The sequence below is a fragment of the Mustela putorius genome, unplaced genomic scaffold, assembly GCF_011764305.1.
Source record: "Mustela putorius furo isolate JIRA1106 unplaced genomic scaffold, ASM1176430v1.1 tig00003875_pilon_pilon_pilon, whole genome shotgun sequence".
NCBI lineage: Eukaryota > Metazoa > Chordata > Mammalia > Carnivora > Mustelidae > Mustela > Mustela putorius.
The window spans coordinates 4,421,384-4,444,573 of NW_025422026.1; the positions used below are offsets into that span (position 1 = coordinate 4,421,384).

A 23,190-nucleotide genomic window follows, 5' to 3' on the forward strand; every position below is an offset into this window, starting at 1 on the left:
CCTACTTGGGGTTCAGAGCACCCTTTAAGTCTGAGGGACTCTCGGGCTTTCTTTAGTTAGTGCCTCTCCCACTGATCTAATTCAGATGTATTTTGAAGCATTTCACTTAACCTTCCGTATTTTAATTTTGCTTTAATTTAAAACCTCTGTGCTGCGTGGGTTGTAACTTCCAAGTCTTCCAGTGTGCTCCTTTGCTCTTCAGTTGTGGCTGGCCTTCTGGTAAATCTGTGCAGAACTTTTCTGTTTGTTTCAATGACTATATTCTTCCTTATCTAGAATGTCCATTAGGTTCTTCCTCAAATCTACCTATTTTTAAAACTACCTTGGTTTACCTTATGGTTTCTATTGCTGCTTTTCTCCCTTGAAACGCATCAAGCACACTCCTTTTAGTCTCTTTCAGGTCATGGTGGAGCTCGGGCGGTGTCGCACGCACTGCTCTACTTCCTGATGGTTGAGTTGCTCGGGGAAGTCATTCCCGGCACTTAGAGGGGAGGAGAGGGGAGGCCTCTCCCACCTCGGTCCCCAATTACCAACCTAGGTCAAATGTCTTCGCATGGGAAAAGCAGTCTGTAAAGGGACTTCTGAGGTGCCAGCCCCAATAGCTTTGAATGGGAGCCAAGTGGTGAGAAGTTTTCAACATATTCATCTGTCCTTTTGTGACCCTGAAGAAGTCATTTAACGTTTAATCTTCTCTGTAATATAAAGGTGTCTTATTTTAAGTATAATCAGACTCCAGAGAAAAGGCGACACATGATTTCTTAAAAACAAATAGTTTAATTTCATTTTTGTCGGGGGAAAAAATACAACTTTAAAATAAAATGACAAGCACTTTGACATTGTCATCCTGTGTCATTTTTTATGGTACTACACTTACTCAAAATGTGAAGATACAGAACCTTTTATAAATTTCTGGAATCAAAGACTCCCACTTCAGATGAAAACAGATTGGTATAAAATGTCAGTTCACTAAATACTCCATTTTTGTTCTTTCATAGGGAATATCTTGTAGAAATGTACTATAAAATAAGGCAGATTTATGGGAATTCAATTATAAAATTTTAGGGAAAAAGTGTTAGGTCTTAATTTCGCTGACTTTGGGGAGTCACCTGCAAAGCCCATCAGATGACCAGAGAGTCCCAGGGCTCTGCTTTCTGTACGGAGGAGCTGCTCTCCTCGAGGGCTTCAGACTCAGGCTCTCCCCCAAGACCGCTTTTCCCAGTGAGCATCAATCAGAAGAGTCTAACATACACAAATATTTCTGTAGTGCAGTAAAAAGGTGTCATTTTATAGTTTTAATTTGCATTATGAAAATAAGTCTGTACACCAAGTAATACATATTTAATGAATATGAATCATGTAAATTTGGTCATGGCGTTTAACGTTGGCTTTGGCTTTGAAGTATTTCAGAATTCATAGAAAATATTGAACTTCTAATAAAATAAATAAAACATTTTAATAACTGATATTAATCAACTTCAAAATTTCTTTGTACTTAATAATCAACTTCAAAATTTCTTCTGTGTTTTTCAGTTGCTGCTCAGTGTGCGAGCGCAGTCACCTTCAGTAGTGTTCCCGGCCGGCAACTGCACCTTCTCGCCGCGGGGAGGGCCTCAAGCTCCGAGCGCGGCTTTTAAGTGCTGGAGGCGGGTGGAGACAGGGTCTGCAACAGGACATCTCCGTCAGCGGCAGCAAACCCCTCCCCATCCTTTGGAGAGGGTCCCTCTGAGCTCGCGGGGAGCAAAGTCCGCGCTGGCCGGCTCTCCTGGCACTGTCCGAAGAGCCCCTGCTGCAGGCCCCACAGGGCGGACCGGGTCGCACTTGGTGGCAGCGGCACTGCTTGGTGGCTGCAGAAGGTCGCCGACGGCCCCAGGTGCTCTCACGGGCTCTGCAGACCTGGCACTGTTCGGCCTAATACTGCAAGGGCCCGGGGCCTCCGGCTGCCTCAGGAATTCCGAACGAGCCGAGGGCCAAAGCTCCGGGGCCCGGGCGGTGCTGCGTGCTATTCAGGGGGCGGCCGGAGGCTCCGCAGCTTCATTTCATCCAGTCCTTTCCAGTATTTAAAGTTGTTGTCAAGATGCTGCATTAACTCAGGCAGGTCTACAAAGGCTGGAGAAAAGGACAGGGATGTGGTCTCCTTCCCAGCCTCAGGGGACTTCGGGCTAAGGGGCAGGGGGCAGCGGGCAGGTGCATCACCTCTGCCCAGCTGCTCCACCCACACCCGGAGGTGACAGCTCCGGCAGGGGCCCCAGAGGGGATGGAATCTGCTGAAGCCTTTCATCAGCTCCCGGGGGCTGGGGGGGGCGGTTAGGAAGGCAGCGGAACCCCAGACCCATGACCCTGTCAGTCTCTCCGGACCCCGGCTCTGGTCCACCCCCCCACCTCCCCCGCCCTCGCGGGGCTGCTGCCCTGAGCAGGGGAGGGGTGGGAGGAGCACCCAGGCCTCCGGGGTCCTCGGAGAAGGCACGGTTCTCCTCCTCCGTCCTCCTGAGAGTCTAAGCCCCACACCCATTCCGGGGCCAGCCGCGCCCTGGGCCCATGCGCCTGTGGAAGGCGCCAGCCGCGGAGCTCTTACCGTCCCAAGCATCAAACATGTCCGTGATGAAGTAGTCGATGAAGGAGATCTGGGACTTGGGGATGCTGCAGGTGTTTCTGTCAAAAACCGGCATCACCACGGGCAAGTCCTGCCGCTTCTCCTCATCCGTCTGGAAAGCAGAAAACGCCCGAATTAGGAGACTCCAGGGTCTGGCTCCGCTCCCTCAGGAGTGGCCCCAGAGCTCGTGGGGAGCAGGGACCGGGGCTCGAGCCAGAGAGCAGGGGTCCCAGAGTGGGAACCTGCGGCCAGCAGTTCCCTTGCTCAGCTCTTCTTCCCGCCCCCGGGAAGCTCCTCGCCCAAGCGGCTCGTGAGCCCCAGAGCCCGGTGCAGCAGGTGCATACGGGGTGGGGGAGGGGCGCACACGGGCCGCCTCCCCGGCTCTGTGCAGCCGGAGCCAGGCCCATGGCGCTGGGAAAGAAGCCGCCCTCGCAAAGAAGGATCGAGGGGCTGCTGCTCTCCTCAGGTCCGTTGTTTTATTTGAAAAAGTTCTGAAAACCCCCCGAGGACCCCTAAGGGAAGAAACAACTCAGATGAGCACGTTTGTGTGCGTCAGACTCTTGCAGACCATCTTTAGGATTCCAGAGATTTGCAAAAAAATGAAAATAAACCTGCCTTTCTCCCCAAGATCTTAATTTTATCCTGAAAGAGAGAAGGGAGCTCCTTTTCTGAACGAAGGTCTTGCTTTCACCACAGCGTCCTGGAGAAAACGGTGAGGGGATGTCCGTGGGGACACAGGACGGCTTCCTGGAGCCCCTGAAGGTCCCCGGTCACATGAGGGGCAGGGGACGCGAGGGTAAGTAGGGCGGGCACCGGCTCGGTGGGCCACCCAAAAGGAACCGTGAGGCGGGTGGTGACCGAAGGCACTGGGGTCCCGGGGAGCCAGGCTCTGGCACCAGATCATCCTAACCGACCATCTGAGCAGCTCGCCGGGCTGGGGGTGCAGGTGGCCCGGGGCAGGCGAGGAAGGAGAGCACGGGGGAGAGACATCAGGGGGGCGTGGGAAGGGGCTTGGTCAGGCTGGGGCAGGGGCTGGGCTTGGGGGCAGGGCTGTTCCAGGCAGAGGAGGCAGGTCCCAGGTTCAGCAAGACCAAAGGAAAACTCCTCTCAGGCCAGGGAGCTGGTCCCCACCCCCTGCCACTGTTTTTTTTTTTTTTTTTCTTAAAGATTTTATTTATTTGACAGAAAAATCACAAGTAGGCAGAGAGGCAGACAGAGAGAGAGGGAGAAGCAGGCTCCCTGCTGAGCAGAGAGCCCGATGCGGGGCTCGATCCCAGGACCCTGGGATCATGACCGGAGCTGAAGGCAGAGGCTTAACCCACTGAGCCACCCTGGTGCCCCGCCCCTGCCACTCTTACCCTCGGAACCGGTCCCAGGCCCCGGTCTGCTCCCCAGAAGTTGCTGATTTTAAAACAACCATCCTACATCTGCTCAAAGAGCTAAAGGAAACCAAGACAAAGGACTAAAGGAAATTAGGAAAATGATGTGTGAGCCGCATAAGAACAGCAACAAAGAGAAAGAAGTTATAAAAAGCACCTAAACACATTCTGGAAGCTAAAAAATGCAAAGATTTGAAAAATCCATGGGAGCGATCCACCAGCAGCTGTGGGGGGCGTGGGAACAGCGTCAAGTCGGAAGACAGTGCATTTGAAGTTCCTGAGTGTGAGGAGGAGAAGCAAAAAGATATGAAGAGGAGTGACAAGAGTCTGAGGGACTTACGGGACATATCAAATGGATTGATACCTGCATTATCAGAGTTCGGCCAAGACAGTCGCAGCAGCGGCCATCAGAAGCGACAGCCCCAAACTGCCACCACGGGAGGGAAGGCCTACACCTGTGACACCAAGAAGCCAGACAACTCCAGATAAAAGCCCGAAGAACCTCATCGCTACACGTTACAGCCGAACTGTCAGCCAGAAACAAAGAATCTTAACAGCAGCAAGAGAAAAATGACTTGTTACGAGAAATTCTCCGTAAGATGCTGAGCCGACTTCTCAGGAGAAGCCTGGGACGCCTGTAGGCAGGGAAGAAATGATGTGAAGCAGACAGAGCTGTCATCAACTGAGCATTCTTTATCTGGCAAAGCTGTTCTTCAAAAACGAGATGGAAGTGCAGGCGCTCCTAGATAGCAAGTGGAGAGGACGGATTAGTACTGGGTCTGGCTTACAGAAAATGCTGGAGGGAGTGAAGAAGCTGGACAGTAACTCTGGGTCCTGTGAAGGTCTAACAGGCTCCAGTAAAGGTAAACACACAGGCAAATGCACAAACATACAAAGCAATATTACTATAATTTTGGTTTGTAATTCCACTATTTTCTTTTTCATTCTCTTAAAAAGATTTTACTTACTTCTTAGAGTGTGAGAGGGAGAGAGCATGAGAGGGGAGAAGGTCAGAGGAAGAAGCCGACTCCCGGCTGAGCAGGAAGCCTGATGTGGGACTTGATCCCGGAACTCCAGGATCATGACCGGAGCTGAAGGCAGCTGCCCAACCAAGCCACCCAGGTGCCCCCGGTTAGACTATTTTTCTACAGGATTTAAAAGACATGCATAAGAATCACCCTCATTAATGGATATGTAATATAGCAATATATCAACCTATGACATCAAAGTAGGGTGGGGGACAGATGTATAAGAGTTTGTATGTATGACTAAGTTGGTATCAATTTAAAATAAATTGCTTCACTTTAAGATATTCTATGTACCATGCTAACTGCAAAAATCCAGAATACTTACACATAGGAGGAAGTGAGGAAAGCAAAGGTGTCACTACAAACAAAATCAAACACAAGGGCAGGCAGTAATGGGGAACAGGAAAGACAAAAAAAGAAAAGAAAAGAAAACCAAAGAGCTTAAGACATCAAGAAAACAAATGGCAAAAGTCAGTCCTCCCCAATCAAAAGGCATAGCTGGCAGGAAGGACAAAAACCTGACCCAACTATATTCTGTCTACCAAAGGCTTTCTCTCCGATAAAGACACAGGTAGGTTGAAAGGATGGAAAAAGGTATTCCAAGAAAAAACCAATAGGGAACTGAGGAGTTATGCTGCTATCAGACAAAATAGATTTTTAAGTCTAAAACAGATTAAGATACTATGTATTGAAAAAACAGGTTAATTTACCAAGAAGATGCAACAATTGTAAGCCTATCTACACCAAACATCAGAGTCCAAACTACAGGAAGAAAACACGGATGGAGCTGGCGGGAGAAACAGACCCTCCTGTAATAATAGTTGAAGACTTCAATACCACGCATTTGACGATGGATATAACAGATCAATAAGGGATCGAGGACTCGAATAATACAAACCAATGGGACCTCCCATTAAGAGAACATTCATCTAGCAACAATTTGGATACGTAATTTTTCTCAAGCGTAAGTGGAACATTCTCCAAGATAAAATGTAGGTTCAGCCACAAAACAAACCCTAATAAATATTTTAAAGATTAGAATAATCTTTACAAAGATCAATCTTAATACAAAGTACTTATTCTACTTGGAATGCAACTGGAAATCAATAGGAAGTAACCTGGAAAATTCACAAATACGTGGGAATCAAATACTCTTAACCAAGGGGCCAAAGAAGAAATCACAAGGAAAATGGTAAAATACCTTGAGGCAAATGGAAATGAAAACACAACATCTAGAAAGTTATGGGATGAGATAAAAGTAGGGCTGACAGGGAAATTTATGGCTATAAGTACCTACATTAAAAAGAAAACTCTCAATTCAACAACTAATTTTACACCTTACTTGAAAAAGATTACACGAAACTCAAAGCCCACACAAGTAAAGAAATCACAGGCTAGAGCAGAGGTAAGTAAAACAGAGAAAAGAAAAACAAAATCAACAAAACCAAAAGCCAGGTCTCTCAAAAGATTATAACACAACTGAAAAATCTTTACTAGACAGACTAAGGGAAAAAAAAGGTTCAAATCACTAAAATCAGAAGTAAAAGTGGGACAAAATAACAAGGGAAAGAAGGGGGACATAACTATCTATTTTACAGAAATAAAAGACTGTAAGGGGATACTGTAAATAATTGTACCGCAACAGAATGGATAACGTAGATGAAATTAACATTCTTCAAAACCTACAACCTTCTAAGACTCAATTATGAAGGAATGAGAAGCTGAGTAGATCTGTAACTAGTAAGGACATTCAACCCACTAATGAAAAACCTCCCAACAAAGGAAAACCCCGAACTAGATAGCTTCACTGGTGAATTCTACCAAACTCTTAAACAGAATTTAGACCAATCCTTCTTAAACTCTTCCAAAAAATTGAAGAGAAGAGGACACTTCCTAATTCAGCTGAGAAGGGGAGCGTTACCAGTACGAAAGCTTGGCAAAGGCACGGCAAGAAAACCACAGACCAGTATCTGATAGAACAATCCTCAGCAAGATCGCACACAGAATCCAGCAGCACATGGAAGGATCATGCGCCGTGACTACATGCGGTAGAGCCCAGCAACGCGAGGACGCTCAGCATCTACAATCAGCTGAGGTGATACACCACGTTAGAACAGTGAAGGAAAACAAACACATGACCACTGAAAATGTTAAATCTTATGTGTGTTTTACCACATGCGTGCGCGCACACACACACCTCCTGCTAAACTGCTTCCAAGGAGGTTGTAGCCTCTGTACACCTGTTACTGATGATGAATCCCAGGTGCCTCACATCCTTAGGAACTCGGTGTTGTCAGTCTTTGAAACTTCTGGACACTCTAGTGGGTGTAGTGGTTTTCCCTGTGGTTCTAGCATGTTTCCCTGATGACTTAATGATGTTCAGCACTTGTCATAAGCTTCTTGACTGTTCGTACATCTCCTTTTGTAACGTGTGTGTTAAAATACTTGGCCATTTTAAATGAGGTGGTTTGTCTTTTTATTAATGAGCGGTCATTTCTCATACATCCTGACTTAGCCGTTGGCCGGGACTTGTGGGTATTTTCCTACAGAGGCTTGCTGTGTGCAGATGAGCGCAGTTCCGGAGTTTTGATTCTCATTTCCCAAATTTTCTTTTTATGGTGGTGGTTTTTTGTAACTACAAAATATGTGTCCATTTCTAAATGACCAAATTAGGATAGTCTCCTGTGTTTTTCTTCAAAAGCTTGAGGTTTGAGGCTTTATATTTAGATCCACGATTCACGGTGAAACAATATTCCTCCGGTATGAGGTAGAAGTTGTGGTTCTTTTTTTTTTTTAAAGATTTTATTTATTTATTTGAAAGACAGAGATCACAAGTAAGCAGAGAGGCAGGCAGAGAGAGAGAGAGAGAGAGAGAGAGAGAGAGGAGGAAGCAGGCTTCCTGCGGAGCAGGGAGCCCGATGTGGGGCTCGATCCCAGGACCCTGAGATCATGACCCGAGCCGAAGGCAGCAGCCCAAACCACTGAGCCACCCAGGCGCCCGAGTTGTGGTTCTTTTGTTGGGTAGAAATATCTACGTATTCCGATACCACTTGCTGAAAACCCTTTTCCTTTCCGCGCTGATTGTGTGGACGCGGTCCACTCCTGAGACCTCTATATTCTCCATCCATGTCCCTGACCTCCTTATGCGAGCACTGCACCGGCGTGATTTATTTTAAGTTCTAAAGACGAATAGTGTGAATTTTCCAACTTTTTTTCAAGTTTGCTTTGCTTTTTCAAGGTCCTTCTCCTTTCCATATAAATTCTGGAATCCATTTGTCAATTTCTACAAAAAAACCCAACAACCCAGAACTCCTAGCCGCCTCCCTCCCCCAACAACAAAACCACCCCGCTGGGATTTTGACTGTAACTGCACTGATGTACACATCAATTCGGAGAAAACTGTACCTTAACAGCAGTGAGCCTTGGAAGGGAGTGAGCCTTGGAAGCCTTGCAAGTCCGGAGAACTGGTACACCTCTGCAGATGTTCAAGTGTTTCTTTAATCTCTCAGCAATATTTATGGTTTTCAGTGTAAAGGACTAGACTTCTTTTTATTAATTTGTTCCTGGATTTTTTTATAGCTATGTAAATAGGATTAGGTTTTTAATTTTCCAGTTGGTTTCGGCTAGTACAGAAATATTTTTTTTCACAATATAAAATATTGTATTTTTGTGTCTTAGGACCTTCTGTCTTAGGGCCTTGCTAACTAAAACCCTCGCGAATGCTATCATTTTGCACATGCCTTGGAGCTTTCCATATAAAAAACCATGTCATCTGCAAAGATGAAAAATAATTATCTTCTTTGTACTTTTTTCCTCTTTATTGCAATGGCTAGGACAGCCAATTCCAAGGTTCAACAGTGGTGGTACCCTTCCCTTGTTTCCAGTCTTGAGAATGTATTCAATATTTTACCATTAAATATAATGTCAGATGGAAGTTTTTGTAGATGTCCCTTTAAAGTAAGTTCCCTTCTATTCCTGACTTGCTAAGTGTGTTTTTGATGAATGAATGTTGAATTTCATCAAATGGTTTTTCTGTAGCTACTGAAATAATCGTGTTTTTTCTCTTTTCTTTTAATTGGGGATGGGGATTATAATTCTTGATTTTTCTGATATTGAACTGACCTTGCATTCTTGGGGGAAAAAACCTCTAATTTATGATAAGATAATATCTTTTTTATATACTATTCAATTAAGTATCTCTGCATCTATGTTCATGAAGACAATAGACTGTAATGTGCTCTGGTATTGTCTTTATCAGATTTAGATATCAGAATGATAATGGATTCATAAAATAAGTTGGGAAGTGTTTCTACTCCCTGTTTTTTTTTTTTTTTAAGTAGATGTCACACCCAATGTGGGACTTGAACTCATGACTCTGAGGCTCGAGAGTTGCATGCTCTACTGAGTGAAATAGCCAGGTACCCTCACTGTCCCTGCCTCTGTATTTTGATACAATTTTATAAGACTGGTGTTATTTCTGCCTTAAATGTTTGATAGAATTCCTCAGTGAAACCATTTGGCCCTAAAATTTACTTTGTGGGAAAATCTTTCAGAATAAATTTTGATAAATAATTTAATACAGGACTTCTCAGGTGCTTGTTTTGTTGGTTTGGGTAAACTGTAGTTTTTAAGACATTAAGTTGTCAAATTTGTTGGTACCTTAAAAAACTATACTTCTAATATCTGTAAGATTTATTATGACAATACCTCTTTCATTACTAATATTGGTAATTAGTGTTCTTTTTTCTTGATAATTCTAGTTAGATATTGGAAAATTTTATTAATTTTCTCAATCAACTTTTGGCTGTGTTAATTTGTTTTCTCCATTTTCTCATTTTTTGCTCTTAAATATTATCTTTTATATATGCTTTGTTTTTTCTAGTTTCTTAAAGTGAAATCTAAGTCATTAACTTTAGGGTTTTTCTTCTCTATTTTCATTTTATTTTTGTCATCATTTTAAGTGTAGTTTTTTTTTTTTTAAAGATTTTATTTATTTGACAGAGATCACAAGTAGGCAGAGAGGCAGACAGAGAGAAGGGGAAGCAGGCTCCCCACTGAGCAGAAAGCCCAATGTGGGGCTCAATCCCAGGACCCTGGGATCATGACCTGAGCCGAAGGCAGAGGCTTAACCCACTGGGCCACCCAGGCGCCCCTTAAGTGTAGTTTTTAATCCTCAACCCCCTATTTCCCCCGCCCGCCTCCCCTTTGCTAACCATCAGTTTGTTCTTTATAGTCAAGTGTCTGTTTCTTGGTTTGTCTCTTACTCTTTTTTATCCCTCTGCTCATTCGTTTCTTAAATTCCACATATGAGTGAGATATATGATATCTGTCTTCATCTGGCCGTCTTATTTTACTCAGCACTATACTCTCTAGCTCTTTCCATACTGTTGCAAATGGTAAGATTTCATTTTTTATGGCTGAGTAATATTCCATCGTGTACAGCACATCTTTATCCAGGTCCGTCGACCGACACCCAAGCTGCTTCCATCGTTCGGCTACTGTAGAGAATGCTGCTACAAACACAGAGGTGCAAGTATCCTTTTAAATCAGCGTTTTTGTGTTTTAAGGGTAAATATCCAGTAGTGCAACTCCTGGATTGGGAAGAAGTTCTGTTCTTCATTTTTTTGCGGGCCCTCGGACTGTTCTCCGCAGAGCCTGCACCAGTCCGTGCGCGCACCCATGTGCACGAGGCACCCTTGTCCTTCACTCCCTCACCGACGTTTATGGTTTCTTGTGTTCTGATTTTAGCCATTCTTTTTTTTTTTTTTAAAATATTTTATTTATTTATTTGACAGACAGAGATCACAAGTAGGCAGAGAGAAAGAGGAAAGGAAGCAGGCTCCCTGCTGAGCAGAGAGCCCGATGCGGGGCTCGATCCCAGGACCCTGAGATCATGACCTGAGTCGAAGACAGAGGCTTAACCCACTGAGCCATCCAGGTGCCCCTGATTTCAGCCATTCTGACAGGGGTGAGGTTTGATCTGCATTTCCCTGGTGATGTGTGACGTTGAGCCTCTTCTCCTGTGCCCTGGCTGTGTCTTTATGTCATCTCTGGAGAAATGTCTATTCATGTCTTCTGGCCATTTTCAAACTGTATTATTTGACTTTTGGGGGTATTGAGTTGTATCAGATTTTTATGTATTTTGGATACTAACCCTTTGTCAGATACGTAGTCATTTGCAAGTATCTTCTCCCATTCTGTAGGCTATCTTTTAGTTTTATTGTTTCCTTTCCTGTGTAGAGACATTTTATTTTAATGCCTCAGGAGATATAGCAAGGAAAATATTTCTATGGATGATATCAGATTACTGCCTATGCTCTCTTCAAGGATTTTTACGGTTTCAGGTCTCACATTTAGTTCTCTAATTCATTTTGAGTTTTATTTTTTGTGTATAGTGAAGGAAAGTGGTCCAGTTTCATTCTTTGGCTTGTGGCTGTCCAGTTTTCCCAACAACTTTTGTTAGAGACTTTGTCCCATTGTATCTTCAATCCTTTGAAGAGTAACTGACTTCTGGGTTTTCTGCTCTCTTCCATTGATCTATGTGTCCTTTTTACTGCAATACCATTCTGTTTTAATTACTATCACTTTGTACTAGAACTTGAAATTTAGAACCATGACACATTCAGTTCTTCCTTTTTCAAGACTGCTTTGGCTACTCAGGATCTTTTGTGGGTCCATACGAACTTTAGGGTTGGTGGTTCTGGTTCTATGAAAAATGCTGTGATAATGGGATGGGGATTGCCTTAAATCTGTAGATTGCTTTGGGTAGTACAGACATTTTAACAATATTTGTTCTAATTTATGTTCATGGAGTGTCTTTCCATTTCTTTGTGTCATCTTGAATTTCTTTCACCAGTGTTGTATAGTTTCCAGGGTACAGGTCTTTCACCTCTTTGGTTAAATTTATTCCTAGATGTTGTTGTTAGTGCGTTTGTAAATGGGACTGTTTTGTTATCTGACCCAGGGATTATTAAGAAGTGTGTCATTCAATTTACAAATATTTGGCATTGACCTAGATATCTTATTATTACTGAGCTCTGATTTCATTCCACCATAGCTACAGAATATATTCTGTATGATTTCGGGTCTTTTAAATTTACTGAGTAATTTGTGTCCCCAGCACATGATGTGCTTAGTAGGCGTTCTGCCACTTAGGGTGTAGTGAACATTTAACTCCGGGAAGGTGACAGATAGTGTCTGGATTGTCTGTTCTTACCAGTATTTCAATCTGGACATCCCATCAGTTACTGAAAGAGGGCGTTGAAATATCTACCCATGACTACAGAATTGGCTACTTCTCTGTCAGTTTGGCTTCATTTATGAGGTGTGTTATCAAGTGCATGCACATTATGATTACTGTGTTCTCCTATAGAACTGACCCTTTATCATCTGAAGGGCCCAGTTTCTCTCTCGTAACATTTTCTATCTTGACATTTGAGATCAATGTAACCACTCCAGTCTTTTTATATTTACAACTTGCGTGATAAATCTTTCTCCATCCATTTCTGTCTTTGTATGTATCTGTTCCTTATATTTTGTGTCTTTTTTGTGGACTGCACGTAGTTGGTTTAAAAAAAATCCAACCTGATGATCTCCTATTTAATTAGCGTTTAGTCCACTAACATTTAATGTTAAGTCTTAGTGTGATTAGTGGTAGAGTTCGCATTTTACCTTTTTTCCCCTTGTTTGCTTCCTGTTTCTCCTTTCTGCCACTTTTGTCTATTTTAATATATCTTAGCGTTCCATTATAATGCCTACTAACTTTTAAACAACACAAGGTGCTCTACAGATTACCCTATATATCCGTGACTTTTCAGTCTATTGAGCTAATTTTTATAACTAGCGCTTCATGTAAGGTGTAAAAACCTTGCTCTCATGTACTTTTCCTTTTGCCCTATCCTTTATACATACTCTACAATGCAGTCTTACGACTTGCTTAAAATAGTCCTATGTATTGGGACGCCTGGGTGGTTCAGTTGGTTAAGCAGCTGCCTTCGGCTCAGGTCATGATCCCAGCGTCCTGGGATCGAGTCCCACATTGGGCTCCTTGCTCGGCAGGGAGCCTGCTTCTCCCTCTGCCTCTGCCTGCCATTCTGTCTGCCTATGCTCGCTCTCTCCCTCTCTCTCTCTGATTAAATAAATAAAATCTTAATTTCTCTAAATACATAGGACTTTTTTTTAAAGAGAAAAAACCCTTGTAGTTACTGTTTTATATAATATATAATAATATATATATTATATATTTATATATTTACCATTTTATAAAGTGTTTCTTTTTCTTTCTTTTTTTAAGGGGCTTGAACTCATGACCCTGATACCAAGATCTGAGCTGAGATCAACACTCCGACACTTAACTGACTGAGCGGCCCATGCATCCAAAGTGTTTCCTTTTTTAATTGCAGTGTAACTGATATACATGATTCCATCCTTGTTCATATGGTGAAATGCTCAACACAGTAAGTCAATATCCTCCACACATGCAGAATTTTTTTCTTGTGATAAGAATTGTGAAGATCTACTCTCTTAGCAACTTCAAATATACAATACAGTGTTAATTATACAGCCACACTGTACACTGTACTGATTTTACAGCTGGAAGCTTGTACCTTTTGACTCCTTCCATCCATTTCACACACCCCCGCCTCCGCAACGAGTAATCTATTGTATCTATGAGTTTGTTTTTAAGATTCCAAACATAAGTGAGATCATAGTACTTGTCTTTCTCTGATCTAATTTCACTTAAGATAATGCCCTCAAGGTCCATCCATGTTATCACAAATGGCAAGATTTCTATCTTTCTTTCTTTTTTTTTAAGATTTTATTTATTTATTTGACAGACAGATCACGATGTGGGGCTCAATCCCAGGATCCTGAGATCATGACTTACACTGAAGGCAGAGGCTTAGCCGACTGAGCCACCCAGGTGCCCCAAGATTTCATTCTTTTTTAAGGCTAAGTATTACTCCATTATATATACATTGTGTGTGTGTGTGTGTACACTGCTTTATCCATTCACGTACTGATGGATGCTTGAGTTGCTTCTGTATTTTGGTTATTGTAAATAATGCTGCAGTAAACTGAGAAGTGGATTTATCTTTTCAAATTAGTGTCTTTGATTTTTTTGGGGTAAATACCTAGTACCGGAATGACTGGATCCTATGGTAGTTCTGTTTGTAATTTTCTGAGGGGCCTCCACACTGTTCTCCACCAGGGCGGCACCTGTTTGCGTTCCCACCCACAGCGCAGGGAGTTCCCTTTGCTCCACAGCCTCACCAGCACTTGCCGTGTTCTTCATTGTAGCCGATCTGACAGGTGGGAGGTGACGCCTCCCTGCAGTTCGGACCTGCATTTCCCTGATGAGTCATGCGGAGAATCTCCTCTGTGTCTCTTCGTCGTCTGGAGGTCTTTGGAGAAATGTTCATTCGTGTCTTCTGCCCATTTTTAAATTGGATTAGTTTTTTTCCTTGATGTTGAGCTATACAGCTTTTTAAAAATATATTCTGGATATTAACCCTTTATGGGAGGTCATTTGCAAATAGTCTCTCCCATTCCATAGGTTGTCTTTTATTGTTTCCTTTGCTGTGCGGAAGCTTTTAATTTTGAGTAGTCCCAATAGTATATTTTGTTTGTTTTGTAGGACACATACCTAGAAGAATGTTAATAGCTGATGTCAGAGAAATTACTGCCTGGACTCTCTTCTAGGATTTTTATGGCTTTAATTCTCACGTTTAGATCTTTAACCTCTTTCGGGTTTACTTTTGTGTGTAGTGTAAGCAGTGGTCTAATTGAATTCTTTTGCATGTAGCGTTCTTTTTTTTACCAGCACTAATTGTTGAAGAGACTTTTTCCCATTGCTTATTCTTGCCTCCTTTGTTGAAGATTGTCTGTATAGGTTTGGGTTTATTTCTGGTTCCCAATTCTGTTCTATTGATCTATATGTCTCTTTTTGTCCTAGTACTATACTGTTTCAATTCCTGTAGCATTGTAGTGTATCTTGCAATCTGCGGTTGTGATATCTCCCAGTTTTGTTCTTCTTTTTCAAGACTGCTTTGGCTACTCTGGGTATTTTATGGTTCCATACACATTGTAGGCTTATTTGTCTAGTTCTGTGAGCAATGCTGCTGGTACTTTGATAGGGGCTGCATTAAGTCCGTGGATTGCTTTGGGTAGTGTGGACATTGTAACAATTGTTTCTATACGCAAGAGCATGAAATACTTCTCCATTTGTGTTATCTTCAATTTCTTACATCAGTGTTCTGTAGCCTTCCGAATACAGGTTTCTCATCTCTTTGGTTAACTTTGTTCCTGGTATTTTAATACTTTTGGTGTAATTGTAAATAAGATTTTCTTAATTTCTCTCTTTGCTACTTCACTATTTAGGGTTCAGAATCACAACGGATTTCTGTACATTGACTTTGTATCCAGCGACCTTACTGAATTTATTTATCATGTCTAGTTTTTTTTTTTAATAAAGATTTTATTTATTAGAGAAAGCATAAGAGGGGGAGAGGGTCAGAGGGAGAAGCAGACTCCCCACTGAGCAAGGAGCCTGATGCGGGGACCACATCGATCCTAGGACCACAGGATCAAGACCTGAGCCAAAGGCAGATGCTTAGCCAACTGAGCCACCCATGCGCCCTGAGTGGAGTCTTTTTGAAAAGATCTTATTTTAGAGAGACAGCAAGAGAGAGCATGAGCAGGGGGGAGAGGGAGAAGCAGCCAGGACCCTGGTATCATGACCTGAGCTACCCAGGCCCCCTTGGCGGAGTCTTAAGGGTTTTCTGTATGTAGTATAATGTCATCTGCAGATAGTGAAAGTTTTTAGTTACTTCCCACCAATCTGGATGCCTTTTATTTCTTCATCTTGTCTGTTTGTTGTGGCTAGGACTTCTGGTTATGTCGAATTAAAGTGGTTAGAGTGGACACCCTTGTCTTATTCCTGATCTTAGGGGAAAAGCTTTTAGTTTTTCACCACTTAGTATGAAGTTGGTTCTGTGTTTGTTTTTTTTAAAGATTTACTTATTTGAGAGAGAGACTGGGCACAAGTGGGAGAGGCAGAGGGAGAGGGGGAGAGACTCTCCAGGAGACTTAGTGCTCAGTGTGGAGCTGTGATGTGGGGCTTGATCTCACGACCCTGAGATCGTGACCTAAGCCCAAGCCAAGAGTTGGACGCTTTACCAACTGACCGCCCAGGAGCCCCAGCTGTGGAGTTTTCATAGATGGCCTTATTATGTTGAGGTTTGTTCCCTCTAAACCTTTGCAAAGGGTTTTTAATCATGAACGGATGTTGTACTTTGCTGAATGCTTTTTCTGCATCTACTGAAACGATCATATGGTTTTTATTTTTTCTCTTTTGGACGTGATCTATCACACTGATCGATTTGCAAATATGGAATCACCCTTGTATCCCAGGAATAAGTCCTACTTGATGGTGGTGAATTAATTTTTAATATATTGTTAGATTTCACTTGCTAATATTTTATTGAGGGTTTTTGCATCTATGTTCATTGAGATACTGACCTACAGTTCTTTTTCTTTGTAGTGTCTTTATCTAGTTTTGGTGTCAGGGTAATGCTGGCCTCAAAGAATGAATTGCTTTTTTTCCTCTTCTATTTTTGGAATAGTTTGGGGAGAATGGATATTTGTTCTTGAAATGTTCGGTAGAATTCACCTGTGAAGCTGTCTGACCTGGACTGCTGTTTTTTCAGAATTCAATTTAATTGCTGGTCATTGGTCTGTTAAATTTTTCTATTTTTCCTGGTTTAGTCATGGGAGGCTTTGTGTGTCTAGGAACTTACCTATTTTTTCTAGATTGTCCAGTCTGTCGGCATGTAATTTTTTGTAAGAGTCTCATAATGCTTTATACTATGTATATTATGGATCTGCGGCATTGGTTGGTATTTCTCTTTTATTTCTGATTTTATATACCTTTTTTTTTTTTTTAGAGAGAAAAGATGAGTGGGTAGAGGGGAGGTAAAGGGAGAAGCAGACTCCCCGCTGAGCAGGGAGCCTGACGCAGGGCTCGATCCCAGGACCCCAGAGATCATGACCGGAGCTGAAGGCAGACACTCAGTGGGGTGAGCCGCCCAGGTGCCCCCTCTCTAATGAGCCTGGCTAACGGGCTGTGGATCTTTTCAAAGAACCTGATTTCATTGATAGGTTTTATTGGTTTTTGTTTTTATTTTGTTCGTTTCTGCTCTAATCTTTACTATTTCCTTTCTTCTGCTGGTTTGGGGTTTTGTTTTTTCTTTTTTCTCTTGCTCCTTCAGAGGTAAGGTTAGGTTGCGATTTTTCTTGGTTCCTGGGGCAGGCCTGTATTGCTATAAACTTTCCTCCTAGAGCAAATTTTGGTGCATCCCAAAGATTTTGGTTCATTGTGTTTCACTTTCATTTGTCTCCATGTATTGTTATTTCCTCTTTGATTTCCTGGTTGGCCCAGTCATTGTTCAGTAGCATGTCAGTCAACCTCCGTGTATTTGTTCTTTCCCGGAGTTTCTCCTGTGGTTGACTTCTAGTGTCATTGCTTTGTGAGTTGGAAAAAGATGCACGGTTTTATTTCAATTCTTTGAGTTTTTTGGTCTAATATGTGATCTATCCTAGAGAATGTTCCATGTGCACTTGAACACATATTGTTTTAGGATGTTCTTGATATATTGGTCATGGATTGGCCTGGTCTAATGTGTCATTTACAGCCACTGTTTTATTGCTGATTTTCGTGTGGATGATGGATCATTGCTGTGAGTGCAAGGTCAAGTCCTCTACTCTTACTGTATTACCACTGATTACTTCCTTTACATTTGTTAATTAGCTGCTTTACATTCCCACAGTTTGGTGCACAAATAGTTACAATCGTTATAGCTTGTTGGATTGTTTCCTTTATGACTCTGTTTCTTGTCACAGTCTTCTGTTTTAAAGTCTATTTTGTCTTATACAAGTATTGCTACCCCAGCTTTCTGTCCACACCTATTTGCATGATAAATGCTTTTCCATCTCTTCACTCTCAGTCTGCGTATCTTTAGGTCTGAAATGAATCTAATGGGTCTTAATTTTTTATCTCATCTGCCACCCTTTGTCTTCTCATTGTTTAGTCTATTTACATTCAAAATAATTGTTGATAGGTATGCATTCGTGGCCATTTTGTTGTTTTTCTGTTCCTTTGCAGTTTTTCTGTTCCTTTCTTCCCTTGTTCTCTTCTCCCACATTAATTGGCTTTACTTTTTTTTTTTTGCTTATTACAAGTTTCTGATTTGTCATTGCCATTAGGTATATAACACATTATGCATACAGAATTCTTTATTAAATTTTTATTCCTCTTGTCCCTAAATTTTAGGTAGATGTTGTCACGCTAAATATCCTTTTATTTTGTGGAATCCATTGACAGGTTTTTGTACATATACTTAATATTACTGCTCTTGTGTTTCCTACTTTTCTGACTCCTGCTTATGGTCTTTCCTTCTAATCAAGGAATCCCCTTTCGCATTTCTTGTAGGGCTGCTTTAACGGAGATGAATTCTTTTGTGGGTCTGGGAAAGTCTACCTCTGCTTCTATTCTGAATAGCAGCCTTGCTGGATATTCTTGGTTGCAGGTTTTTTCCCTTTCAGCACTATGAATGTATCATGCCACACCCTTGTGGCCTACAACTTTCTACTGAAAAATCAACTGGTAGCCTTTCGGGGGTTCCCTTTTATATAACCGTTTTCTTTTGCTGCTGTAAAAATGCTCTTCGTGGTATTTTAATTACCGTGTGTCTTGGTATGGGCATCCTTCAGTTGATTTTGCTGGGGCCTCTCTCTGCCTCCTGGATCTGGATTTCTTTCTTTTTCTTAAAAGATTTTATTTATTTATTTGACAGAGATCACAAGTAGGCAGAGAGCCTGATGCAGGGCTCCATCCCAGGACCCTGAGATCAGGACCTGAACCGAAGGCAGAGGCTTAACCCACTGAGCCACCCAGGTGCCCCTGGATCTGGATTTCTGTTTCCTTCCCCAGATTTAGGAAGTTTTTCTGCTATTTCTTCAAAGAAATTTTCTGGCCCCTTTTCTTTCTCTTTCTCTTCTGGGTTCCCATGAAATGTTTATTATACTTGATGGTGTCACTGAGTTCCCTCAGCTTATTCTCAGTAGTTTTATTTTTTTATCCCTCTTGATCTTGACTGCTTGCCATGACTCTGTTCTCCAGGTCACTGATCTGTTCTTCCTCTTTTTATTCCCTTTAGTGAATTTTTAATTTTAGTTACTGAGTTATCACTGGTTGGTTCTTTGTTTCTCTTTGCTGAGGGTTTCCCTGTGGGCTCCCACTCTTTTCTCAAGTCCAGTTAGTATCTTTATTGCCCTTATTTTAAATTCTCCATCAAGCTTGTTATATCCTCTTTTCCACTTAGATCTCGTTAGGATTCTGTCCTGTTCTTTCATTTGGGACATGCTCCTCTACCTCCTCATTTTGTCTCTGTGTTTGGAAATTCAGCTACGTCTCTGCTCTTAAAAGCTGTGGCTGTGCAGTACTGGTACACAAGAACCTGGTGCTGTGGGGTATCTCCTGGGGGTGCTGCTGTGTTTGCCTTCAGTCCAGGCGTCTGAAATGGCGCTCTCTGCCTGTTGTGGGCAGAGTTTGGTCTACGTTGGGAGTGGGTCTGTCCAGGGCTTGAGTTGGGTCAGACCACACTACGGCTGAGGCCACAGCTGAACTGGTATGTGTGGTTTCCTTTCCCTCTCCCTAGGGCAGGAGTCACTTTGGGGTGGTGCCACCCAGGTACCCCTAAGCCCACTGATTTTTCAAGTTCTGGGTTAAAGCCAAGTGTTATGGGGATTTGTCTTCCTGGTGTGGGGTCTGCTCCCCTCTCTGTGTCTGCTGTGTCTCTCCCTACCCTCTCGGATGTGGCACGGATGTATATGCTTTCAATAAATTCGCAAAACTTCTAGCCATTGTATTTTTTTTTTCTGCCCTACAAGAATTTTTTCTACCCAGAGAGAATATGAATGGCAGACCACAGTGTAAAAGCTGTTAAGACAAAGTCGTTAGCCCAGGATTCTATAGCCAGTGAAAACTTTCTGCAGGAAGGCAGGCAAAGGCATTTTCAGATAAGGGAAGCTGATCGAATTACTGGTAGGCCTATAATGCAAGCCATGCTCCCCAAGGACAGAATTTCACTTAGCTCTCTACTTCCTGGTGGTCAGTCCCTTGCCTCTAATGGTCTTACTGTGTTTCTCTCTCAAGGAACTTATAAGAGGCTGCGTCTCACCTGAGAAAAGTATTCTTCGGAGATGCGTGCGGCCCACTCAATGCACTGCTCCAGGGGCCGGCAGGGATTGGACACATCCGCGCACTTGATCAGCATCCGCTTAACAAGAGTCCGGTTCTCTGGGGTCCTGAGCATGGTGTTCACGGCTTCTTCGTCTTTAGCCACTTCCTGAAACATGGGAGAACACGATCAAAGTGGGTTCCCTGGTACCAAGCCCTGTCTTACAGGTGTGGCCCCACACACTGGAAGGCCCTGACCAGAATCGACAAGTGAAATGCTTCATGGACGAGTAAGGAGTATAATCTGAGCCTTGAGCTCAGCCCCTCACTTGACAAAAAGGGAAACTAAGGCCCGAGTGTAGAGGGTAGCCCCGGTGGTCGGTCTTTGTAGCCCTCCCCCTTCCGGGCTCTTCTCTCCTTCCCACCACAGATAGTGAAAAACTTATTTGTTCTAGCTCTACTGCTCCCCCGTGGAACAGGAGCATTTATTATGCCGCCTTAATAAAAGAAGTGAACTGTAAACATTAAAGGTTTCCCTGCCCTCTCACCAGAAGGGACCTGCAGCGCACCAGGCTCCCCTGCACGACCCAACCCCCTCCCAGCCCGTGAGAGCGGGGATCGCAAGAATTCGCTGTAGCCGAGAATCAGTCTATCAAGACTGTCGGATGCAGTGTTACCTAATAATTGTCATTCTCTTCTGATCTTCACTCATAAAAACTTACAGTTGGCATGAAAAGCAGTATCATTTACTATTGTGTTTTATAGATGAGGACACTGGGATCCAGAGAGGCGAAGAGACTTGTCTAGAACTACCCAGCTAACCCAGGATAAGAACTTCAGGTCTACCTTTAGTTCTGGGCTCTGTCTGTCCATAGTATCACATGCTGTCTGGGTTAAAGGAACACCATGGGCATGGATTCTGAACCTGTGGTCTAATGGCCAGGTGACTAAGGCCCCCGAAGCAAATTCAGGTTGGAAGAGGGAGCATTAGGGCAAAGAGCACGGTCAGAGACAGCGACCAGCTAGTCTCCTTATGCTTGCCAGAGAGCTTAGCCATGTGATTTCAGTGAGTAACGAGGATGGTCTAAAAAGGCCTGATGGGGGGCGTCTGGGTGGCTCAGTGGGTTAAAGCCTCTGCCTTCGGCTCAGGTCGTGATCTCAGGGTCCTCGTATCGAGCCCCACATCGGGCTCTCTGCTCAGCAGGGAGTCTGCTTCCTCCTCTCTCTCTGCCTACTTGTGATCTCTTATCTATTAAATAAATAAATAAAAATCTTTCTAAAAAATAAATAAATAAAAATAAAAAGGCCTGATGGGAACAGATATGCCATTAAGATGCCCATCCAGAGCCCAGGCTGCCTGTTCCCCTGGAGAGTGCCACAGTGCACATGGCCAAGGCTGCCCCCAGTTTCCCAGCACCAGCCACTTCGTGTTGACCCTTCTCTCTCCAGCTGTGTGACTATGGTTCAGTCCTCGCAGCTGTAAACTTTCTTTCCTAGGGCTCTGTCCCTCCTCTGCCTGCTCACCAGGTTCATTTCCAGTCTCAGAACTAACCCCAAGTCCTAACGGAGGAGAGCTAGAACAGAATATTCAGCTGGAACCTGGGGCCTACCCCGACCTGGCCCAGAGCAGTAGCCTGGTTGACATGCTATCCAGGATGGCAGGAGCCACTAAAAGAGGTTGGTGGCAGTGCTGCCGCACTGGAAGACTGTGGGAAGGAAGCGAAGTCAGAAGCAGAGCTGGAGGACAGGGGCAGGAGAAGGAAGCAGAGTTCCCCGTGGGTTTCACATCGGGTTGAAGAGGAACCAGTGTGAAGGGGGTAATAAGCTAGAAAGCTGGGGACAAAGGCCATAACCAGATGAGTTGCAGGAATCAGGTGGGGTCAGAATTCAAGGACTGGTGATCCTGGCCTCACAGGATAAACCACCCCTGTGCCTGGTCAGACTCAGGACGGTGACAGGAGGGGAGAGGAGGGCCCTGGAGAAGACCAGGAGCTGGGGCCAAGGTGTTCGGTGGCTGTGGGGTAGGTGGCAGGGCCTCGAAGGAAGGAAGAGGGTTCGTGAAAACAGATGCTGCAGGTGCGGATCTCACCACATACTCAGGGCCCACCTTGTCCCATGCCCACCTGTCCTGTGCCCTCAGCTTCACTCCGCCCATTCTACAGCCAAGGAAATGGGGAAGCACAACTGGGATGGGGGACTCCTCTGGCTGCTTCCTTGGCTGTGGTCTCCTGCCGGGCCAGAGGTTTCAGGTCGCCCTCGCTGGGCAGTTTTTGTGGACTCTAGGCCTCAAGTCCAGAAATGATGTCTAACAATACCGTCACCCTTGGGACCAAAGTATAGGGTCTTTCTCAACACCCACACCCCCCGCCCCAGCATTATGGAGACCAGCAGGGGAGAGTGGATGCTGCCACAGCGGGTGCACAGCGAGGGTTGAGGGGAGACCTCAAGAGCTCCAACTGACCCCGGAATGCCCAAGGAGGGCGGGGGGGGCGAGTGTGAAAATGCGCTTGTGCACGGTCCCCTCCACCTAGAGTTTCCATGTCTACTTTTGGAGGTCTTTTTTCCTGACAAGCTTGTATACTTTTTCAACCACTGGAAATTAAATCCAAGGGACCTACTGGGGAGCCCTTCCACAGCTCATCACCTCTTCCACTCCGTCTCCCCACAACACACGGGGACGAGGGACCCACACAGACTCTCCTCCTTACCCCATCTGCTTCGAGCGCTGCCAGGGGCTTGTTGATGCTGTTGACAAATTTGTTGACGTGCTCGAAGTGCTTTGTCATTTCTGTGGCTAAGACCATGTCGATGATCCCCTGGCGCAGCGTCCGGTAGTCGTTCCTGTTTCAGACGACAAACGAGAGGGAGCTACAGGGGACTTGTTCAGGCCAGACAGATGCTCCTCCCAACAGTCGGTATCCCGGACAGCACCCGCTGTGCTGAAATTCTAGCGCG

The 23,190-nt window shown here is 44.0% G+C and overlaps 1 protein-coding gene across 1 annotated transcript in view; it reads right to left on the reverse strand.

Moving 5' to 3' along the window:
* Window positions 1–754: 754 nt before the first annotated feature.
* PDE8A (phosphodiesterase 8A) overlaps window positions 755–23,190 on the reverse strand; it is a 146,333-nt gene continuing 123,897 nt past the window's right edge. Inside the window, exons 19-22 of the mRNA XM_045067284.1 lie at window positions 22,944–23,076; window positions 20,237–20,404; window positions 2,573–2,702; window positions 755–2,106 (exon numbers count right to left, since the gene is read on the reverse strand). Coding sequence (XP_044923219.1) covers window positions 2,000–2,106; window positions 2,573–2,702; window positions 20,237–20,404; window positions 22,944–23,076 — 538 coding nt within the window. The 3' untranslated portion in view covers window positions 755–1,999. The remainder of the gene's footprint in view (window positions 2,107–2,572; window positions 2,703–20,236; window positions 20,405–22,943; window positions 23,077–23,190) is intronic.